Source organism: Primulina huaijiensis, chromosome 9 (genome assembly GCF_012295235.1).
Source record: "Primulina huaijiensis isolate GDHJ02 chromosome 9, ASM1229523v2, whole genome shotgun sequence".
Classification (NCBI taxonomy): Eukaryota; Viridiplantae; Streptophyta; class Magnoliopsida; order Lamiales; family Gesneriaceae; genus Primulina; species Primulina huaijiensis.
Window position 1 is genome coordinate 22,002,643 of NC_133314.1, and position 19,770 is coordinate 22,022,412.

The window sequence follows — 19,770 nt, forward strand, 5'->3', positions numbered from 1 at the left end:
CGGACTACGCCTAGAGCCTAGACTTTTATGAATATATGTGTTGGTCTAATCAGCTTCCTTTGTTGTTGCATACCTATAAATGGTTTATATAAGAGCGTTCTTTTTACCCGGGCTAGTTTCACCCCGGTAGCCCCAAGCTCCCGATTTTTATTCTGTCCGAGTTCGAGGATGACCCGCGCTCTTGCTAGGGCATCACCAGTTGCTTAGACAATTGATTTTTTTAGCAATTTTTTTTATAAATAATTATATATAATCATGCAATGTAATTACAAATAATCATCATTTTATCTGTAATATATATAATTAAATAATGTTTATGCATAAAAAAGCTTCATGCAATATAATACAATCTAAAAAAAGTGAAAATAATATATAAATGCAAATTAACAAAATAATTAATGTGGTGGCTAATGGCGGCGATGGCTGGTGATGGACACTTGAAACAAAAAATAAATATAGAAGAGAGTGATATATGTTTTTATTATATCTAAGTTTTTAAAATTGATTGATTTTGACTGATTTTTAAAATAATTTGACTTTGACAATTGACTAAGATTTTAAAATCATTGACCGTCTTGACTGCCGGATAGTCTCGAACGCCTATAGAGACCTCCTTGAACAAATGCGGGGTGGTCAAGGGCCACCTACCGTCTAGACATTGTCTAGACAACCATATCGACCACCATTTATAGCACTGATAGAAGGATGTCATCTGAAATTATTGTAATATATGTATTTTTAAGAATGAAAAGCCAAACATCTTAAAAAATTGAATGGTATTTTAAGGAAGATTCTAATATATGTATTTGAAATGTTTTTTAGGATGATGAAACACATAATAATTATTTTTTGATGTGCACCAGATAACATTCGACTAACACAATATAGCTCGCAAATCACATTAGTAAGACACCACACTGCACAAGAGAGAATAAGACTCTTGAATATTAATTATACGTTCACTTACTTTACCATCCCGAACATTACTCGATGATATATGTGTTGCAAATCTTAAAATGATGGTAGGATGTTTTATGCTATTTTTCACCGCAAAAGATTTTGAACATAGTAGTACTCTCACTGTGCTATGTTTAATAGCAAAAGGAGAGAATCGATAAATGAAGGGAATTATATTAATTTTTCATGTGTATGATCATTAGCGTCATGTTCTTGTTTCGAGTCTCCCAAAGGACAATAGTCTGTTCGCTGCGCCAGCCTCGCTACTGGATCAACATTTGACGCTCCGCCGGGATTACAACCACTGGAAATTGCGCAGATCTTCCTGTGTTGATCTGCAGTAGCTGCTGTGTACTATTTATTACAGTTGTTCAGTTTGCAGGCATGGCGACCCCTGGAAATCCGAATCCACCCGCCGCAGCTCCTCCTTTTGACATGCCCAAGTTTTTCAGGCCTTCCACTTCCCCGGCAGCAACACCTGCTTCCAGCTCCAATCCCCAAAACATTACCAACAGTGATAGCGCCTTCACTAACCCTAATTTGATTTCTGCGCCCTTTCCGCCTCCCTCGGCCTCTTTTCCGCCGCCAGCTACTTCCGGCGGAGGGATATATTCGTATCCTCCTCAAGCCTCGCCGTTCCACCACCAACCCCAGTTCCACCATCTTCCTTTATACAGTCCCCCGTCCAACTCTCGAGAATTTGCGAACCTTCACCCCCAGAGGTCCATGTCTTATCCCACCCCCACCCTCCAACCCCATGTTCCTTTGCCTAGCTCCCCCCACCATCTTAACTTCCAAGCCCCGGCCAGCCCCAAAAACCCCAACAACCACGGTGCTCGTTTGATGGCGCTTTTGAGTGCTCCACCTTCAATGCTGGACATTCCAAATGAGTCCACAATGTCGATGCCCCAAACCCTCCCCACTTCTTCAGGCTCCGATTTTTCCATGCCACAATTCGTGAACAATTTGCCATCTGGGTCTGGATTATCAGTTTCACATCAAGGCCCTGTCACGCGGATGTTGAGTAGCAAACTCCCCAAGGGAAGGCATTTGAACGGCGATCATTTGGTTTATGATATAGATATCAGGTTGCCAGGAGAGGTCCAGCCTCAGCTCGAGGTTACACCCATTACCAAATATGGGTCGGACCCAGGACTCGTAGTGGGCAGGCAAATTGCTGTGAATAAAACATACATATGCTATGGACTTAAGTTGGGGGCTATAAGGGTGCTTAATATCAACACAGCCTTAAGATCCTTGCTCAAAGGCCTAGCTCAGGTTTTGTTTACCTCTTTGGCATTCAAACTAATTCTGTTGTTACAGCCAGGAATTTTTTTGGGTTTGTTTAAGTGTATATGAGGTGGTAATCTTATTATTAATTTTTATTATTGTTTCTCTCATTCTTGCGAGCATCTGAAAATAGCGTTAATTGAATCGCTTTGAATTATTTATTCCTGCTAGAGGGTCACGGACATGGCTTTCTTTGCTGAGGATGTTCACCTTTTGGCTAGGTAACTTCTTCGACCATTGTTCTGGGATCCCCATATCTTTTGCCCTCCCTTTGACAAGCTAGTTGCTTGCATACAGTGCAAGTGTCGATGGTCGTGTTTATGTGTGGAAGATTTCTGAAGGTCCTGATGAAGAAGACAAGCAGCAAATTACTGGGAGAATTGTCACTGCGATTCAAATTACTGGAGAAGGAGAATCTGTTCATCCCCGAGTTTGTTGGCATTGTCATAAACAAGTATTTCATCATCAACGATGTGTTTTTGGTCTTTTAATCATATTTTTATCTCTTGGTGTTTATTTTCTGGGTAATTTTGTTTTCTCTGACAGGAAGTTCTTGCTGTTGGGACCGGGAAGCACATTTTGAAGATTGACACCACGAAAGTAGGAAAAGGAGAAAAAATTTCAGCTGAAGAACCTCTAAAATGTACAGTTGATAAATTGAATGATGGCATCGAATTTGTTGGTAGTCATGATGGGGAAGTGACTGACTTGTCTATGTGTCAGTGGATGACCACCCGTTTGGTATCTGCTTCAGTAGATGGCACGGTTTGTCACATATTTCTTTAACTTCTCCCTACAGCTGGTGTTATTTCTAGTTTTTTAAACTAATAACAGGGGGCAAGTTATTGCCTTACCATATAATGTTCCTTTTGTTTTACATTTATTTGGCTGAAGGTTGGTATTCATTTAGTTATCTCCCTTGCACATACAAACACAAAAAATTAATGTTGAGCTCCTGATAAGATCACTAAGAATTTGCAATAGAAGAGGGAAAGATTAACAAATTACCTTAGGAATTAGCTGTGTTGTCATGTATTCTTATTAATTTTGTTAGTGAAGAAACATATACAAACTAGTATCTTAGAGATTCTAAGAGAAAATGGAATTAGATGATAAATCTTAACAAGAAATTAGAGAAACAGATCTCTCAATGATGTGCATTCAGTAATCTTAGGGATGGGCCCAATCTACGATTGTCAAGATTTCAAGAAAGAGTAGCACTTTTTTGCTTCTTTTGAAAGCTTTTACCCTTTTGTTCAGGTTTGAAGGTGAGAGCTATTGTTTCTTCACTTGGAATACTGTACCATGGGACTGATTAGTTTGACTGATCTTTATGTTCTCTTTAACATCTATTGTGTCGATTTGATATTATAAATGCTGCATATTAAAAAAAAATTACTAATGTTCTAACACTTGAAAAGGCATGTCGTATATCATAACACACACTTAGTAACGCATATCAGTTGCATTTGGTTGCTATCTTGCAGTCCACTTGATTATGTGAATTTTATATTATTTCAATTTGCAAGGACTTGTATTCCAATGAGTATATTGGTTTTCTTCTCAAAAGGAATGCTATGTTGTTTCCTTCAGAACTTGCATGTTTTCCAATACGCACTTTGTTTTCAACTTAGTTTCAACCTGTGAATGTCTGTATTACATGGACTTGGTTGTCTGTTTTAAATTTTGAATATATTCATCATTTAAATAATGGTTGTTCTATTTTTGAACCAAGTTATAAAGGTTACTAATTGGGGAATTGATGGTAGATAATTTTTTATGGCATTTTTTGTGGGCACCTTAGGAAAGAAAATAATTTAATATAGATGAGTAGTGGTAGGTCAACGTGGAAATTTTTTAATATATTAAATCTAGCAATTTTTGCAGCGACACATGAGTATATATGTAACATTAGCTTGTAATAGCAAAAATCTTGAAACAAAAATTAGCCAAATTCATTCTAAAGTACATGATTTGGCAAAACTGATGGCGCTTGTTTAATAAAAATTTCCATCTGAAGTATCCTTTCCATTCTTTATTTTCACATACTCAATCTGGTGTTTCTATCAAATAACATGGTTGTATTAGTTAATCTGATTTAAGAAAATTTATCTCTTATAAAGCACAAAGCTAAAGTGTTAAAACTAGCAGATTACTTGCCATTTTTTGAATTGCGGAAATGAGCATTAAAAAATTCCAAAATAATTTATATAGTTAGAAGTAAGTGGCACCAAAAGCTTGATATTTCAATATGTGCTCACTGTGACGCCGTAGATCAGGTGACAGACATATATCCAAGATTTATACGTGCTAACTTGGTATTGTGCATGCACAAAATTAAGTACCCAATTCCATCTAATTAAAATGTAATAGCGTCAGTAGGGTCTGGATCTACTGCATTGATGCTACAGAAAAAAAAATCGAAGATTATAAGGAAAACATATAATTATTTAAAGAGAAAAGATTCCAGTGTTGTGTAGGGAGATACCTAAATCGAACATAAAAAGATTAGGTGCTAAGTGATGCATGTGCAGTCAGGAAGTTTGTGAAGGATATGATTTCTGATTCCAAATGCTGCTTGTGGTTTGTTGCTGACATTCAAGATGCCTCCAATTTTGAATCACTGAATACCTAAATATCACAATGGTACTCACGTTTATTTGGTGTATGGTGATTGTTCTATCGTTCTGATAGTCACTTTTTTCTTTTGCAGATTAAAATTTGGGAAGATCGAAATCCACTGCCAATAGCAGTTCTCCAGCCTCATGGTGGACGACCTGTTAATTCTGTCAGATTTTTGGCCGTTTCTCGTCGCCCAGACCATATAATACTTATGACAGGGGTAAATGCAAACAGAGATTCATTTTAGTTTAAATCATAAAGTTATCTTTGTTAACTCTCATTAACACCAGTTGCATAAAATATTATTGTTAAATCTTGCTTTGCTATGGTTTTGATTTTTATATCACTTCACTCAGCTTTTAAAGGATATGTCCAGGGCCCTCTGAACCGGGAGGTGAGGATATGGGTATCAGCAAGTGAGGAAGGTTGGTTACTTCCTATTGATGCTGAATCTTGGCGCTGTGTGCAGACATTGGAATTAAAGAGTTCAGAGGCGCGAATAGAAGAAGCTTTCTTCAATCAAGTGATAGCCTTATCACAAGCTGTTCTTCTTTTATTGGCAAATGCCAAAAGGAATGCTATATATGCAGTGCACTTGGAATACGGTCCTAATCCTGCTGCAACACGCATGGATTACATAGTCGAATTTACTGTGAAAATGCCAATACTTAGTTTTACAGGAACAAGCGAGTCACTACCTAATGGTGAGCAAGTTGTTCAGGTATATTGTGTCCAGACACAGGCCATTCAGCAGTATGCGTTGGACTTGTCACAGTGTCTGCCACCTGCAATAGGAAATGTTGTGTATGAGAAGTCAGACTCCAATGTTTCACGCGAAGCTTCGTTTATCGAAGGACTTACCAATTTGGAGTCTTCTGGCATTAAAGCAACAGAGGTTTCTATGACCAGTTCAGCACCTCCATCATCCATGTATGAAAGTGGCTTGGAGAATATACCTGCTGTGAGATACCCTGTTAACCATGTTTCTGCCGAGTCGCCCAGTCGTCAGGAGTTTGTTCCCTCAAGTATGGAAATCAAACCAATGCCTTCACCTGCAATTGCTGGTGATGGTAATCTTTCTTCTGTTGCTTCACCTTCTCTACCATTGAGCCCCAGGCTGTCCGGAACACTTGCTGGTTTTAGAAATTCATCGAGCAACTATGAGCCTGGTGTTTTGAGTAATGATCGGGGTGTAGAGCCTAAAATTGTTGAATATACAGTTGACCGACAAATGGATGCCGTTCACAGTAACTCGTCGGACGTAGCTTCATTTGATGGTGATTCAAGAAACTATGAAAATAAGCATTCTCAAGACGATATCTCCTTGGCACTCAATCATCCAATAAAATTCAGACACCCCACTCATCTGGTTACTCCTTCTGAGATATCGATGGCCAATTCATCCTCCGAGGTGATACACACAACTGAGACCCAACGCGAGGTTGAACAAAAAATTCAAGATGTGGTAATGAGCAATGATACAAGGAATTCTGTTGTAGAGGTAATTGTTATGGGTGAAACGAAATTTGATCAAAATATTGATGATGGATCTCGAGAAGAACTTCAGACTTCTCTGTCTGAAAAGATGGAAAATGTCTTTTGCTCTCAGGCATCTGACCTAGGAATTGAGATGGCCCGAGAATGCCGTGCCATATCACCTGAAGCTTATATAGTGGAGGAAGATCGGCAGTTTGATGGGACTGGTGGAACTGAAACAGTTGCACAACCTTCTACTGTAGAAGAAGAGATTCATGACTCCACAAATGATGGTCCCAGCAGGGTCGTTGATCCCTCAATTCCTGTGCTGGCTCCGCAACCTGTACCAAATGCCAAAGGGAAGAAGCAAAAGGGAAAGACTGCTCAAGGATCTGGCCCATCTGCACCCTCACCATGTGCATTCAATTCGGCAGATTCTTCTAATGAACCAGGCATCGGCTATAGTACTCCTGTAGAATCACAAATTTATTCCATTCAAGAGATCCTGCATCAGGTAATCGTGAACCTTTTAATATTGTTACTTTTAGTATTTACTGTTTGACAAGTTTCCCCGGCAAGGCTATTATATGTTATATCTCATCATTCTTCTAGCTCAGTTATTCAGATGTTTTACTTTTTATTTTATATATTTTAATTTGTCCGCATACAGGGTCATTGTTAAATGTTATTCAAGTGCTTTTATGTTACTCATTTTTGTGTTTTTTACTCTCAAGTAATGCTAGTTTTATTGTTGAATCTCTTTTTTTTCAATAGGAATAATGCAAAACGCGTTTACAAACTTTTTTATTTCATCATGTAGAGAGTAACCATTTATCTATGGAAAACAAGTGAAAATTGTTGACGGCATCTGATTTATTTGTCAACATTTTGTTCTTACCCTTATCGGCCTAATTATTTTCAGCTTGTAGCTCTGCAAAAAGACATGCAGAAGCAGATGACAACAATGATTGCTGTCCCTGTTACCAAAGAAGGCAAAAGAGTCGAGGCATCAGTGGGTCGAAACATGGAGAAAGCTGTAAAAGTCAATGCTGATGCTTTATGGGTTCGGTTGCAAGAAGAGAACACAAAACAGGAAAAGGCGTCTCGGGAGCGAGAACAAGAAGTAACAAATATGATCAGCAGTTTCTTAAACAAAGACTTACCTTCATTGATAGAGAAAACTGTGAAACGAGAAGTTTCTTCACTTGGGCAATCTGTGGCTCGGGCTATCATTCCCACAATTGAGAAAGCAATATCCACTTCTGTTGTGGAGAGCTTCCAGGTTAAAGTTCTACATTTCTACATGTGTTTAAGTTTTTTTTATTGTTGCTTAATCGTTTTCTGAATCACACGTTATTTATGTGATCAGAAAGGGGTGGGTGATAAAGCTGTTAATCAGCTGGAAAAATCAATCAACTCCAAGCTCGAATCTTTAGTTGCTAAGCAAATCCAATCACAATTTCAAACTTCTGGCAAGCAAGCTCTTCAGGTACAAATCAAGGGAATAAGTTTGACCATTATTTTATTGTTTTTTAACTCTATGCTTTGTTTACAAAAATTGAGATGGATTATCCCGGAGACAGTGTGTACTTGCTATGATAAGCAACATATTATACCAATAATCTTATCAATCTCATGTTTACTTGTTTTTTTAATGGCTCGTACTAACTCATAAAGCTAATTCATACTTAATTTAGATTTTAAAACTTGATGATTTATCGCAAATAAAATGTGTGATAAATAATAATTTTTTAACTAATACTCTTTTCAACTGAGAAAATTACATTAATACTCTTTACATCCCAAAAAAGAGGGAAATTCCCAAAAAAGAGGTAAAATAATATATGAAAAACCCATTTAAAAAAATTATAAAACATGTCTTTATTCATGGAAATTTTTTGTACTCAATTTATTAATTTTTATTTTTTAAAAAAGAATAATATTTATAAAAAAAATTGTTGAATTAAAATAACTTACATGTGAATTAATAGTAATTTACATTCTTCAAAAAAAAACTAGAAATAAGATTATTAATCATAGTCAAATAACAAAATTGTAATTAGTCACTTAATCATAATTTCAATAACAAAATTGATCAAAGTAAACATGTTATTGATTATCAATCATTATTCCACATTATATAAAGTTAGTTTAATAGTAATAATATGATTTATCCATATATAATCACATCCCACTAAGTAAACGCATCCGGAGTGACAGAGACCTGTTTCTCTATGTAACGTCTGCCTCGCCAAATCTAATTCCATACTGATTTGCATTGCAGGAAACACTGAAATCAAGTTTGGAAGTTTCTATGATCCCTGCATTTGAAATGTCGTGCAGGGAAATGTTTGAGCAGGTTGATTCTGCGTTTCAGAAAGGAATGGTTGAACATACTGCAGCAGCTCAGCAGCAGTTTGAGGCTTCACAATCATCACTTGCACTTGTTTTGAGGGTATAATATTTTTACAATATTATGCTAATGTTTCTAAATATGCACACCATGACTAATATAAAATGCACATAAAAACGTGATTGACATGTTACAATGTACATTATCGAAGGATGGCTCTATTATTCAATCTTCTTGGTATCTACCTGCCCCACTAATTTTTGTTAATTTCTTCAGGATGCTATGACTTCAGCATCATCAATTTCTCAAATTTTGAGCAATGAGTTGCTTGATGGTCAAAGAAAATTGGTAGATCTTGCTGTTGCAGGTGTAAATTCTAAAGCAGCAAATCCTTTGATAAATCAGCTTAGCAATGGTCCTTTGGGTGGTCTACCCGGACCACCCGAGAAGGTTTTCCATTTCTCCCTGATTTTTCAATTTTTGGTACTTTATGCTTTCAGACTTATTTATTCTCAATGCTATTTTTAGCTCGAGGTTGATCCAACAAAAGAGCTTTCCAGATTGATAGCGGAGCGGAAATATGAGGATGCTTTCGTTGCTGCCTTGCATAGGAGTGATGTTACTGTTGTATCATGGTTATGTTTTCATGTATGCTCTACACTTTTTCCTCAGAATATCAGAGAGAGCTTGCCCAATCTCACCATTTTCTTCACATACAAGTATTTGTTGTCATCGTTATTTATCGAAATCCTAAATTTTTTCCCTTTCAATACATTCATCCTTTTTATTCGATCTTATTCAGGTTGATTTGCCTACGCTTTTGCCCGTGAATCCACTACCATTGAGCCAAGGGGTACTCCTCTCTCTTCTACAGCAATTGGCCTGTGATATCAGCAAGGAAACTCGTCGAAAACTAACTTGGATGAGGGAGGTTCTAACTGCTATAAATCCTACCGACCCAGTGATTATGGTGCACGTACGACCCATCTTCCAGCAAGTATATCAAATATTGGACCACCATCGCAGCATTCCAACCACTACGGGTTCCGAACTTTCCAATGTTCGCTTGATCATGCATGTCATCCATTCCATGCTTATGGGCTCTAAATGATTCCTTTGCTAATCCACATATTTCAAGGAATTATAAAGAAATCGTGTGGGGATTTCGGAAGGTTTGTACAAAATTCTAGGTTTCCCGGTCAAGCGGAGTAGAGTTGAAAATAACGCATCTTTTCCCGGTCCTTTGCAGAAATTTGTGCAGAATCTCCGCTTTCAGTGATTCGAAAATAGTCAAAATACATTTAATGTTTATATGCAATTTTGTACTTGTCCAGCCTAGGAGTTCTTGTTATTCTTAGTTTAGGTGATATTATTATCTTCAGTCTTATAGGCTATTTTCGGTCAATGATACATACCCTAACCAAGGTACTTTGGGAATAATTAGTTACTTGCTATTTGGCTGACTATTCTCATTCTTATGCATGGCTTTATTACGTGCATTCGCATGTTTTGTTTGGACGGTTAGATGTAACAGTGAACCAAAGAGGTCGAGCTCGGCTCGGCTTGTAATGTAACAACCCCCGGCGAGATTCCACTAGGCATTGTTACAATAAAGACCGAATCTACTTGGCTTCTCTTGACATCTATATTATTGATTTATTTTTATTTTTTTTTCCTTCTTAAATTGAAAATTAAGTATAATAAATATATTTTTTTAATTCTAGTTATTGTATAAAAGTGGACCCAAAAACGAAATCAACTGTCTAATTTTGTTAAATAACAAGAATCTTGAAAGAATTTACTGTCAAGTGAATATGGAAAATGCCAAACAAAGAGCTGTGAACACTGAAGCAGTTAATGTTGCAGACATGGCGACCCCTGGAAATCCCAATACACCCGGCGGAGCTACTCCTTTCGACATGCCCTTTTTTTTCAGACCTTCCAATTCCCCGGCAGCGACACTTGCTTCCAACCCCAATCCCCAAAACATTACCAACGGCGATAGCTCCTTCACTAACCCTAATTTGATTCCAGCTCCCTTTCCGCCTCCCTCGGCCTCTTTCCCGCCGCCCGCCGCTGCCGGCGGAGGGCAGTATTCGTATCTTCCTCAAACCTTGCCGTTCCATCACCGACCCCAGTTCCACCATCTTCCTATGTACAGTCCCCCATCCAACTCTCGGGAATTTGCTAACGTTCACCCCCAGAGGTCCATGTCTTTTCCTACGCCCACCCTCCAACCCCAAGTTCCAGTGCTTAGTTCCCCCCACCACCTTAATCTCCAAGCCGCTCTTATTTCCCAAAGCCCTAACACCCACGGCGCTCGTTTGATGGCGCTTTTGAGTGCTTCACCTTCAACGCTGGACAGTCCAAATGAGTCCACAATGCCGATGCCCCAAACTCTCCCTACTTCTTCGGGCTCTGACTTTTCCATGCCACAATTTGTGAACAATTTGCCGTCTGGACCTGGATTATTAGTTTCACATCAGGACCCTGTGATGCGGATGCCAAGTAGTAAACTCCCCAAGGGGAGGCATTTGAGCGGCGATCATTTGGTTTATGATATAGATATCAGGTTGGCAGGAGAGGTCCAGCCTCAGCTCGAGGTTACACCCATTACCAAATATGGGTCGGACCCAGGACTTGTAGTGGGCAGGCAAATTGCAGTGAATAAAACATATATATGTTATGGACTTAAGTTGGGGGCTATTAGGGTGCTTAATATCAACACAGCCTTAAGATCATTGCTCAAAGGCCTAGCTCAGGTCTAGTTTACTTTTTTGGATCTCGAACTTATTCTGTTGTTAGAACCAAGATTTTTTGTGGATTTGTTTTAGTGATGTATGAGTTGGTAATCTTATTATTAATTTTTCTTATTGTTTTTATCATTCTTGCTAGCATTTGAAAATAGCCTTAATTGAATCTTGTTGAATTATTTATTCCCGCCAGAGGGTCACAGACATGGCTTTCTTTGCCGAGGATGTCCACCTTTTAGCTAGGTAACTTCTTCCACCATTGTCCTGGGATCCCCATATCTTTTGTCTTCTCTTTAACAAGGTATTGCTTGCATACAGTGCAAGTGTGGATGGTCGTGTTTATGTGTGGAAGATTACTGAAGGTCCCGATGAAGAAGACAAGCAGCAAATTACTGGGCGAATTGTCACTGCTATTCAGATCACTGGAGAAGGAGAATCTGTTCATCCCCGAGTTTGTTGGCATTGTCATAAACAAGTATTTCACCACCAACGACGTGTTTTTGGTTGTTGAACCCTATTTTATCTCTTGGTGTTGATTTTCTGGGTAATTTTGTTTTCTCCAACAGGAAGTTCTTGCTGTTGGGATTGGGAAACAAGTCTTGAAGATTGATACTACGAAAGTTGGAAAAGGAGAAAAAATTTCTGTGGACGAACCTCTAAAATGTGCAGTTGATAAATTGATTGATGGCATCCAACTTGTTGGTAGTCATGATGCTGAAGTGACTGACCTCTCCATGTGTCAGTGGATGACGACCCGTTTGGTATCTGCTTCAGTCGATGGAACGGTTTGTCATATATTTCTTTTAGCTTTGCCCTACAGCTGGTTTTATTTCTTGTTTTCTCGACTAATAACGGGGAGCAAGTTATTGCCCCATTCTATTATTTCCTTTTGTTCTGCATTTATGTGGCTGAGGGTATATGTACCGGTTTAAAGTGAGATGTAGATTCAATGAAATCAGTTAGTTCTCTCCCTTGCACACATAAATGTTAAAAGTATGTCAGTTGAATTCCAGCGACGTAGTATATAATATATGCAAATTAACGGAGAAAAATTTGTAGGTGTTAAATCTAGCAATTTTGTGGTGACACACGAGTACATATTCAACATTAGCTTGTAATAACAAAAATCTTGGAACAAAAATTAGCCAAGTTCACTCTAAAGTACACAATTTATCAAAACTAATGGCGCTTGTTTAATAAAATTTCCATCCGAAGTACCCTCACCGTTTTCTATGTTCGCATACTTAATCTCGTGTTTCTATCAAATAACATGCTTGTATTAGATAAATCTGATTTGAGTAAATTTATTCTTATAAAGCACAAAGCTAAAGTGTTAGTACTAACAGATTACTTACCATATTTTGAATTGCCGAAATGAGTATTTAAAAATTCCAAATCCAAAGTAATTTATATAGTGAGAAATAAGTGGCACCAAATGCTTGAGCTGACTGGGATGTCAATTAACAATAATTATCCCAGATCTATACATGCTAACTTGGTATTGTGCGTGCACAGATGTAAGTACCCAATACGAACTCGTTAGAATATAATTGCTTCGGTATGGTCTTGATTTATTGCATTGATGCTATGGGAAAATCGAAGAACATAAGGCACATATATAGTTATTTTAGAAAATAAAGCCCACGTTGTATAGGGAGATACCTAAATCCAACATAAAAGCTACTAGGTCCTGAGTGATGCATGTACAGTCGGGAGTTTGTGAATGATATGATTTTTGATTCCGAATGCTGCTTGTGGTTTGTTGTTGACATTCGAGATGCCTCCATTTTTGAATCACTGAATACCTAAATATAATTTGTTCTTATGTTTATATGGTGTATAGTTATTGTGCTATCATTCTGATAGAAGTTACTGTAAAGTTGCTGGTGTTGAGGACTTGTCATTTTTTTCTTTTGCAGATTAAAATTTGGGAAGATCGAAATCAACTACCAATAGCAGTTCTCCAGCCTCATGGTGGACAACCTGTTAGTTCTGTCACATTTTTGGCCGCTCCTCATCGCCCAGACCATATAATACTTATAACTGGGGTAAATTCAAATAGTGATTCATTTTAGTTTATCTCACAAAGTTATCTTTGTCATGAGTCTATTTAACACCACTTGCATCAAATATTATTTGTTAATTCTTGCTTTGCTTATGGTTTTAATTGTTATATCACTTCACTCAGCTTTTAGAGGATATGTTCAGGGCCCTCTCAATCGGGAAGTAAAGATATGGGTATCAGTGAGTGAGGAAGGTTGGTTACTTCCTATTAATGCCGAATCATGGCACTGCACACAGACATTGGAATTAATGAGTTCAAAGGCTCAAATAGAAGAAGCTTTCTTCAATCAAGTGATAGCCTTATCACAAGCTGGTCTTCTTTTATTGGCAAATGCCAAAAAGAATGCTATATATGTCGTGCACTTGGAATACGGTCCTAATCCGGCTGCAACACGCATGGATTACATAGCCGAATTTACTGTCACGATGCGAATACTGAGTTTTACTGGAACAAGTGAATCACTACCTAATGGGGAGCAAGTTGTTCAGGTGTATTGTGTCCAGACGCAGGCTATTCAGCAGTATGCGTTGGACTTGTCACAGTGTCTGCCACCTGCAATAGGAAATTTAGTGCATGAGAAGTCAAACTCTAATGTTTCGCGAGAAGTCTCTGTTATAGAAGGACTTACCAATTTGGAGTCTTCTGGCATTAAGGCAACGGAGACATCGATAGCTAGTTCAGCACCCTCATCATCCATACATGAAAATGGCTTGGAGAATATACCTACTGTGAGATACCCTGTTGACCCTGTTTCTGCCGACTCACTCAGCCTTCAGGATTTTGCTACCTCAAGTATTGAAAGCAAACCAATGCCTTCACCTGTAATTGCTAGTGATGCTAATCTTTCGTCTGTTGCTTCACCTTCTCTTCCTTTGAGTCCCAGGCTGTCTGGAACGCTTTCTGGTTTTAGAAATCCATCCAGCAGCTTTGACCATGGCATTTTGAATATTGATCCGGGTGTAGAGCCAAAAATGGTTGAATATACAGTTGACAGACAAATGGACACCGTTCATAGTAACTTGTCTGATGTTGCTTCATTGGATGGTGATTCAAGAAACTATGACAATAAGCATTCTCAAGATGATATCTCCTTGGCACTCAATCATTCAATAGAATTCAGACACCCCACTCATCTGGTTACTCCTTCTGAGATATTGATGGCCAATTCATCCTCTGAGGTGATACACACGACAGAGGCCCAAAGCGAGGTTGAACTAAAAATTCAAGATGTGGTAATGAGCAATGAAATAAGGAATTCTGTTGTAGAGGTAAAGGTTGTGGGTGAAACAAAGTTTAATCAAAATATTGACAATGCATCTCGTGAAGAACTTCAGACAAAGTTTGTGGGTGAAACTAAGTTTAATCAAAATATTGATGATGGATCTCGTGAAGAACTTCAGACATTTCTGTCGGAAAACAAGGAACGTACCTTTTGCTCTCAAGCATATGACCTTGGAATTGAGATGGCCCGAGAATATCGTACCGTATCACCTGAAACTTATATAGTAGAGGAAGATCGCCAGTTTGATGGGGCTGGTGGAACTGAAACAGTTGCCCAACCTTCAACTGTAGAAGAAAGGACTCGTGACTCCGCAAAGGATGGTCCCAGCAGGGTAATTGATCCATCAATTCCTGTGCTGACTCCGCAACCTGCATCAAATGTCAAAGGGAAGAAGCAGAAGGGAAAGAGTGCTCAAGGATCTGGCCCATCTTCACCCTCACCAAGTGCTTTCAATTCGGCAGATTCTTCTAATGAACCAGGCCTCAGCTATAGTACTCCTGTAGAATCACAAATTTATTCCATGCAAGAGGTCCTGCATCGGGTAATTGTGAACCTTTAATATTCTTATTATTTACTGTTGGGATTTTTCTTGGAAATACTGTTATGTATGCTTCATTTCATCATTCTTCAAACTGAGTCTCACTTATTTTTTAGTTATATTAGTTAAAGTTAAAAACTTCTTGCATGTGTTTCTTTTGTTTTATATATTTTAATTTGTCTGCATACAATGTCATAGTTAATTTTATAGTTGATCTTTTTTACTCTCCAAGTAGTGGTAATTTTTATTGTTGATCTTTTTTTCCCCATAGGAATAATGCAAAATACATGTACAAAATTTTTAATGCATCAGGTAGAGACTGATTTATGTGTCAACATTTTGATCTCACGCATTGCGGCTTATTTATTTTCAGCTTGTAGCTCTGCAAAAAGACATTCAGAAGCAGATGACGACAATGATTGCTGTCCCTGTTATCAAAGAAGGCAGAAGACTTGAGGCATCATTGGGACGAAGCATGGAGAAAGCTGTAAAAGCCAATGCTGATGCTTTATGGGCTCGGTTGCAAGAAGAGAATGCAAAACAGGAAAAGGCGTCTCAGGAGCGAGCACAACTAGTAACAAATATGATCAGTAGCTTCTTAAACAAAGACTTACCTTCATTGATAGAGAAAAATGTGAAGCGAGAAGTTTCTTCACTTGGGCAATCTGTGGCTCGGACTATCATTCCCACAATTGAGAAAGCGATATCCACTTCTATTGTGGAAAGCTTCCAGGTTAATGTTCTACATTTCTCTGTGTTGAAAATATTTTTATTGTGGTTTAATCATTTTCTGAATCATGCATTATTAATGTGATCAGAAAGGAGTGGGTGATAAAGCTGTAAATCAACTGGAAAAATCAGTCAACTTCAAGCTTGAAGCTATAGTTGGTAGGCAAATCCATTCTCAATTTCAAACTACTGGCAAGCAAGCTCTTCAGGTATAAATCAAGAGAATAAGATTTACCATTATTTTATTGTTCTTTGAACTCTGTGCGTTGTTTACAAAAATTGATATGGATTATCCACAAAATGGCATAGACCTGTTTCTCTATTGTTATTTAGTTCTCTGCCTAGCGATATCTAATTTCTTATTGGTTTGCAATGCAGGAAATACTGAAATCGAGTTTGGAAGTTTCTGTGATCCCTGCATTTGAAATATCCTGCAGGGCAATGTTTGAGCAGGTTGATTCCGCATTTCAGAAAGGGATGGTTGAACATACTGCAGCAGCTCAGCAGCAGTTTGAGGCTTCACATTCATCACTTGCACTTGTTTTGAGGGTATTTATATTTTTACATATTATGCTAATGTTTCTAAGTATGCACACTCTGACTAATATAAAATGCATATAAAAACATGGTTGACATGTTACATTATCGAAGGATGAGTCTATTAATTGGTATCTATCCGCCTCACTAATTTTTTTAAATTTCTTCAGGATGCTATAACTTCTGCGACGTCAATGTCTCAAACTTTGAGCAATGAGTTGCTTGATGGTCAAAGAAAATTGGTAGCTCTTGCAGCAGCAGGGGTAAATTCTAAAGCAGCAAATACTTTGACTAATCAGCTGAGTAATTGTCCTTTGGGTGCTCTACACGAGAAGGTTTTATCCGTTTCTCCCTGATTTTTTACTTTTAATTACTTGGTGCTTTTAGACCTATTTATTCTGAATGATATTTTCTTTAGCTCGAGGTTGATCCAACAAAAGAGCTTTCTAGATTGGTAGCTGAGCGAAAATATGAGGAGGCTTTCATTGCTGCCTTGCATAGGAGTGACGTTACCGTTGTATCATGGTTATGTTCTCATGTATGTTCTTCTCTTTTTCCTCTTTCTTTTTCGTCAGAATATCAGAGAGGCCTAGCACAGGCATATGCTTGCCCAATCACACCATTTTCTTTTCAGAGACATATTTGTTGCCATAGTTATTTATATCGGAATCCTAAAAATTTTTCGTTTCAATTCATTATTTCTTTTAATTCGGTCGTATTCAGGTTGATTTGGCTACGCTTTTGGCCGTGAATCCACTACCATTGAGCCAAGGGGTATTCCTCTCTCTTCTACAGCAATTGGCCTGTGATATCAGCAAAGAAACCCCACGAAAACTAACTTGGATGAGGGAGGTTCTAACTGCTATAAATCCTGCCGACCCAGTGATTAATGTGCACGTACGTCCCATCTTTGAGCAAGTATATCAAATAATGAATCACCATCACAGCATTCCAAGCACTACGGTTTCCGAACTTTCCAACATTCGCTTGATCATGCATGTCATCAATTCCATGCTTATGGGCTCTAAATGATTCCAATACTCCGCGTATTTCACTGAATGATGAAACAATTGTGGGGTATTTCTGAAGGTTTGTACAAAATTCTAGGTTACTCGGTCAGAAGAGAAGAATTGAGAATAACGCATCTTTTCCCGATCCTTGATATATGCGTAGAAATTTTAACCCGTTCACTGATTTGAAATTACAATTACTGTTTATATGCAATTTTGTACTTGTACGCGCTTGTCCCGCCCGAGAGTTATTGTTATTATAGGGTTCCCAGCATTGAATTTGGAGAGAACTTGGGAAAAAGAGGTAATTGTGAAGGGGATGATGAGCCTGAAGACGAGATATATATAGATGGCATCACATGAAAAATCAACGTCCATTGTATGGCATGACATTTGGAAGTCGTGCAAGAAACTGTATTTCATATTACGCATTCAAAATAATTAATTTTCATGATAATAATATAAGTTTGACAGGTGGCAAATCTGTGGGGTGTATTCAATGAAGAGATTTAATGATTTTTTTTAAATGATAGATTTGCGTGAATTTGGCAGATTTTTATTGGCTCTTATAGAATCTCACGTATTTGTAAATAGAATTCTATGGACTTTTGTAGTATTTTTGCAAAATTTTTGTAGATATTTGCAAATTTTTTGATTGATGGTGCAAATTTTGTACTTTTATGAATTAATAATTATTTAATATAAATAACATTTTTATTTTGAAATAAATTTTTTTATGTAAATAAGTTTACTTATTTAAAAAGTAAATATGTTTAATATATGGAAAAAAAAATAACAATTCAATTTAACAAAATCAAAATCAATGAACAGCGATATGGATCAAACTCTTACAAAGATTACATGGATCAAACTCCTACAAAGACTGTCATAGGGTCGGTAAAAATCCCAATCCGATAACACATGTTGCCCATTTTACAAGTTACTTAAAAAAACTTACACATCTGTGCCTGTTTGAATTTGCGTTTCACCATCCAATTTTTTCCAACCTTTGAATACCATGGCCTTCATGAGGAGCATAGGTCAAATGAATTGTGGCATGAGCAGGATTTTCGGTTCTTATTTTTCATTTGGAAGCGATTGGGGAAGCGATTGGTAGCTTGCACGATATTATCTTCTATTTATGGATTAAGTATTGTCAGAAATTCAATTGAACGAGAATCTGGAAGTGAGCTATGTAGAAGGAGAATGCGTATTAATTCATTTAAATATTATACTCTTGCGTGCGATTAAGCTAGTTTTGATCAACTTGTATTTTTTATAAGCTATACTTTATGTTTTTCCGACTAGGAATCAACAAAATTAAGGACATGTTTTGTTGGTACTTTTTGTGTATATATTAATGTATCCTAATCATTCTCAAATCAATTTTTCCTTATTATTTGATATATTTTTATATATACATTTATAAACCCTATAAACTTATCAGTTTTTTTTTAACATATTTAGTTAAATTATCTCCAATTTGTTCATCTCGGTACAACATATGATGACTCACTGTTGACAATTTGTTAGCTTCAACATAATGAAATATAGAAAATTGAAACAAATTATTTTTTTAAGAAACTAAACATAAAATTAGATAAATAGATCGGTTTAATTCCTAACTAGAAACAACATAAAATACAGAAATTGAAACATATTATTTTTTTAAGAAACCGAAAGCCAGATGTATAGATTTCCACATATCACATTATATGCAAAAATTTGGAGCACACAGATAAATAGACGTAAACAAACAACGAACGGAACAAAGAAAGAGATACATAGAAATCATATTATTATTTTTTCATCAAATCAATAATGATTCAAGAAAGGAATCATACATCTGAAATTCGAGGAACCCTCGACTTGTCTTTAGAGAGGAGAAAAGCGTCGTAGGAAGAGAAATATATGGGTGAGAAATATATATTATTCGATTAAAAGTCTACTAAAATCTCTAGGGTGAGTAGAAGATAATTTTTGAGTTTCTATAATTGTACCTAAAATTTGAAGGTTTGTACATAAAGAATTATATTAAAATCATTGTAAATCTATGAAAATAATGGATACCTATAGATTTTTAAAAAATCAAGTTTGAATATCACTAGATTTTTAAGATTATAGAAAAATCTAATTTGAATACTACTAAACTTTTATA

The 19,770-nt window shown here is 37.1% G+C and overlaps 1 protein-coding gene across 4 annotated transcripts; it reads left to right on the forward strand.

Moving 5' to 3' along the window:
• Window positions 1-1,090: 1,090 nt before the first annotated feature.
• Window positions 1,091-17,839, forward strand: LOC140985373 (enhancer of mRNA-decapping protein 4-like). 4 transcript variants are annotated; one of them, XM_073453220.1, is made up of 13 exons: window positions 10,480-11,460; window positions 11,645-11,694; window positions 11,770-11,926; window positions 12,018-12,236; window positions 13,371-13,499; window positions 13,660-14,790; window positions 14,857-15,339; window positions 15,710-16,069; window positions 16,155-16,274; window positions 16,444-16,614; window positions 16,773-16,937; window positions 17,021-17,140; window positions 17,326-17,839. In XM_073453220.1, exons 1-13 carry the CDS (start codon window positions 10,513-10,515, stop codon window positions 17,632-17,634), a joined length of 4,362 nt encoding a protein of 1,453 aa, XP_073309321.1. In that variant the 5' UTR covers window positions 10,480-10,512; the 3' UTR covers window positions 17,635-17,839. The 4 variants fall into 4 exon arrangements, with proteins under 4 accessions (XP_073309320.1, XP_073309322.1, XP_073309321.1 ...); XM_073453219.1 differs by lacking the exon at window positions 10,480-11,460 and adding an exon at window positions 1,091-2,235 and having other exon boundaries at window positions 13,660-15,339; XM_073453221.1 differs by lacking the exons at window positions 10,480-11,460; window positions 11,645-11,694; window positions 11,770-11,926; ... (8 more) ...; window positions 17,021-17,140; window positions 17,326-17,839 and adding exons at window positions 1,093-2,235; window positions 2,419-2,468; window positions 2,545-2,701; ... (7 more) ...; window positions 9,227-9,346; window positions 9,501-9,942.
• The last annotated feature ends 1,931 nt before the right edge of the window (window positions 17,840-19,770 follow it).

Bases quoted from the DNA above. Each gene is read 5' to 3' on its own strand.
- LOC140985373 (XM_073453218.1), top strand. From the start codon at position 10,513: ATGGAAAATGCCAAACAAAGAGCTGTGAACACTGAAGCAGTTAATGTT. The intron at 11,927-12,017 runs GTATTTCACCAC...TTTCTCCAACAG, and splicing joins GTTGGCATTGTCATAAACAA to GAAGTTCTTGCTGTTGGGAT. The intron at 16,615-16,772 runs GTATTTATATTT...AAATTTCTTCAG, and splicing joins CACTTGCACTTGTTTTGAGG to GATGCTATAACTTCTGCGAC.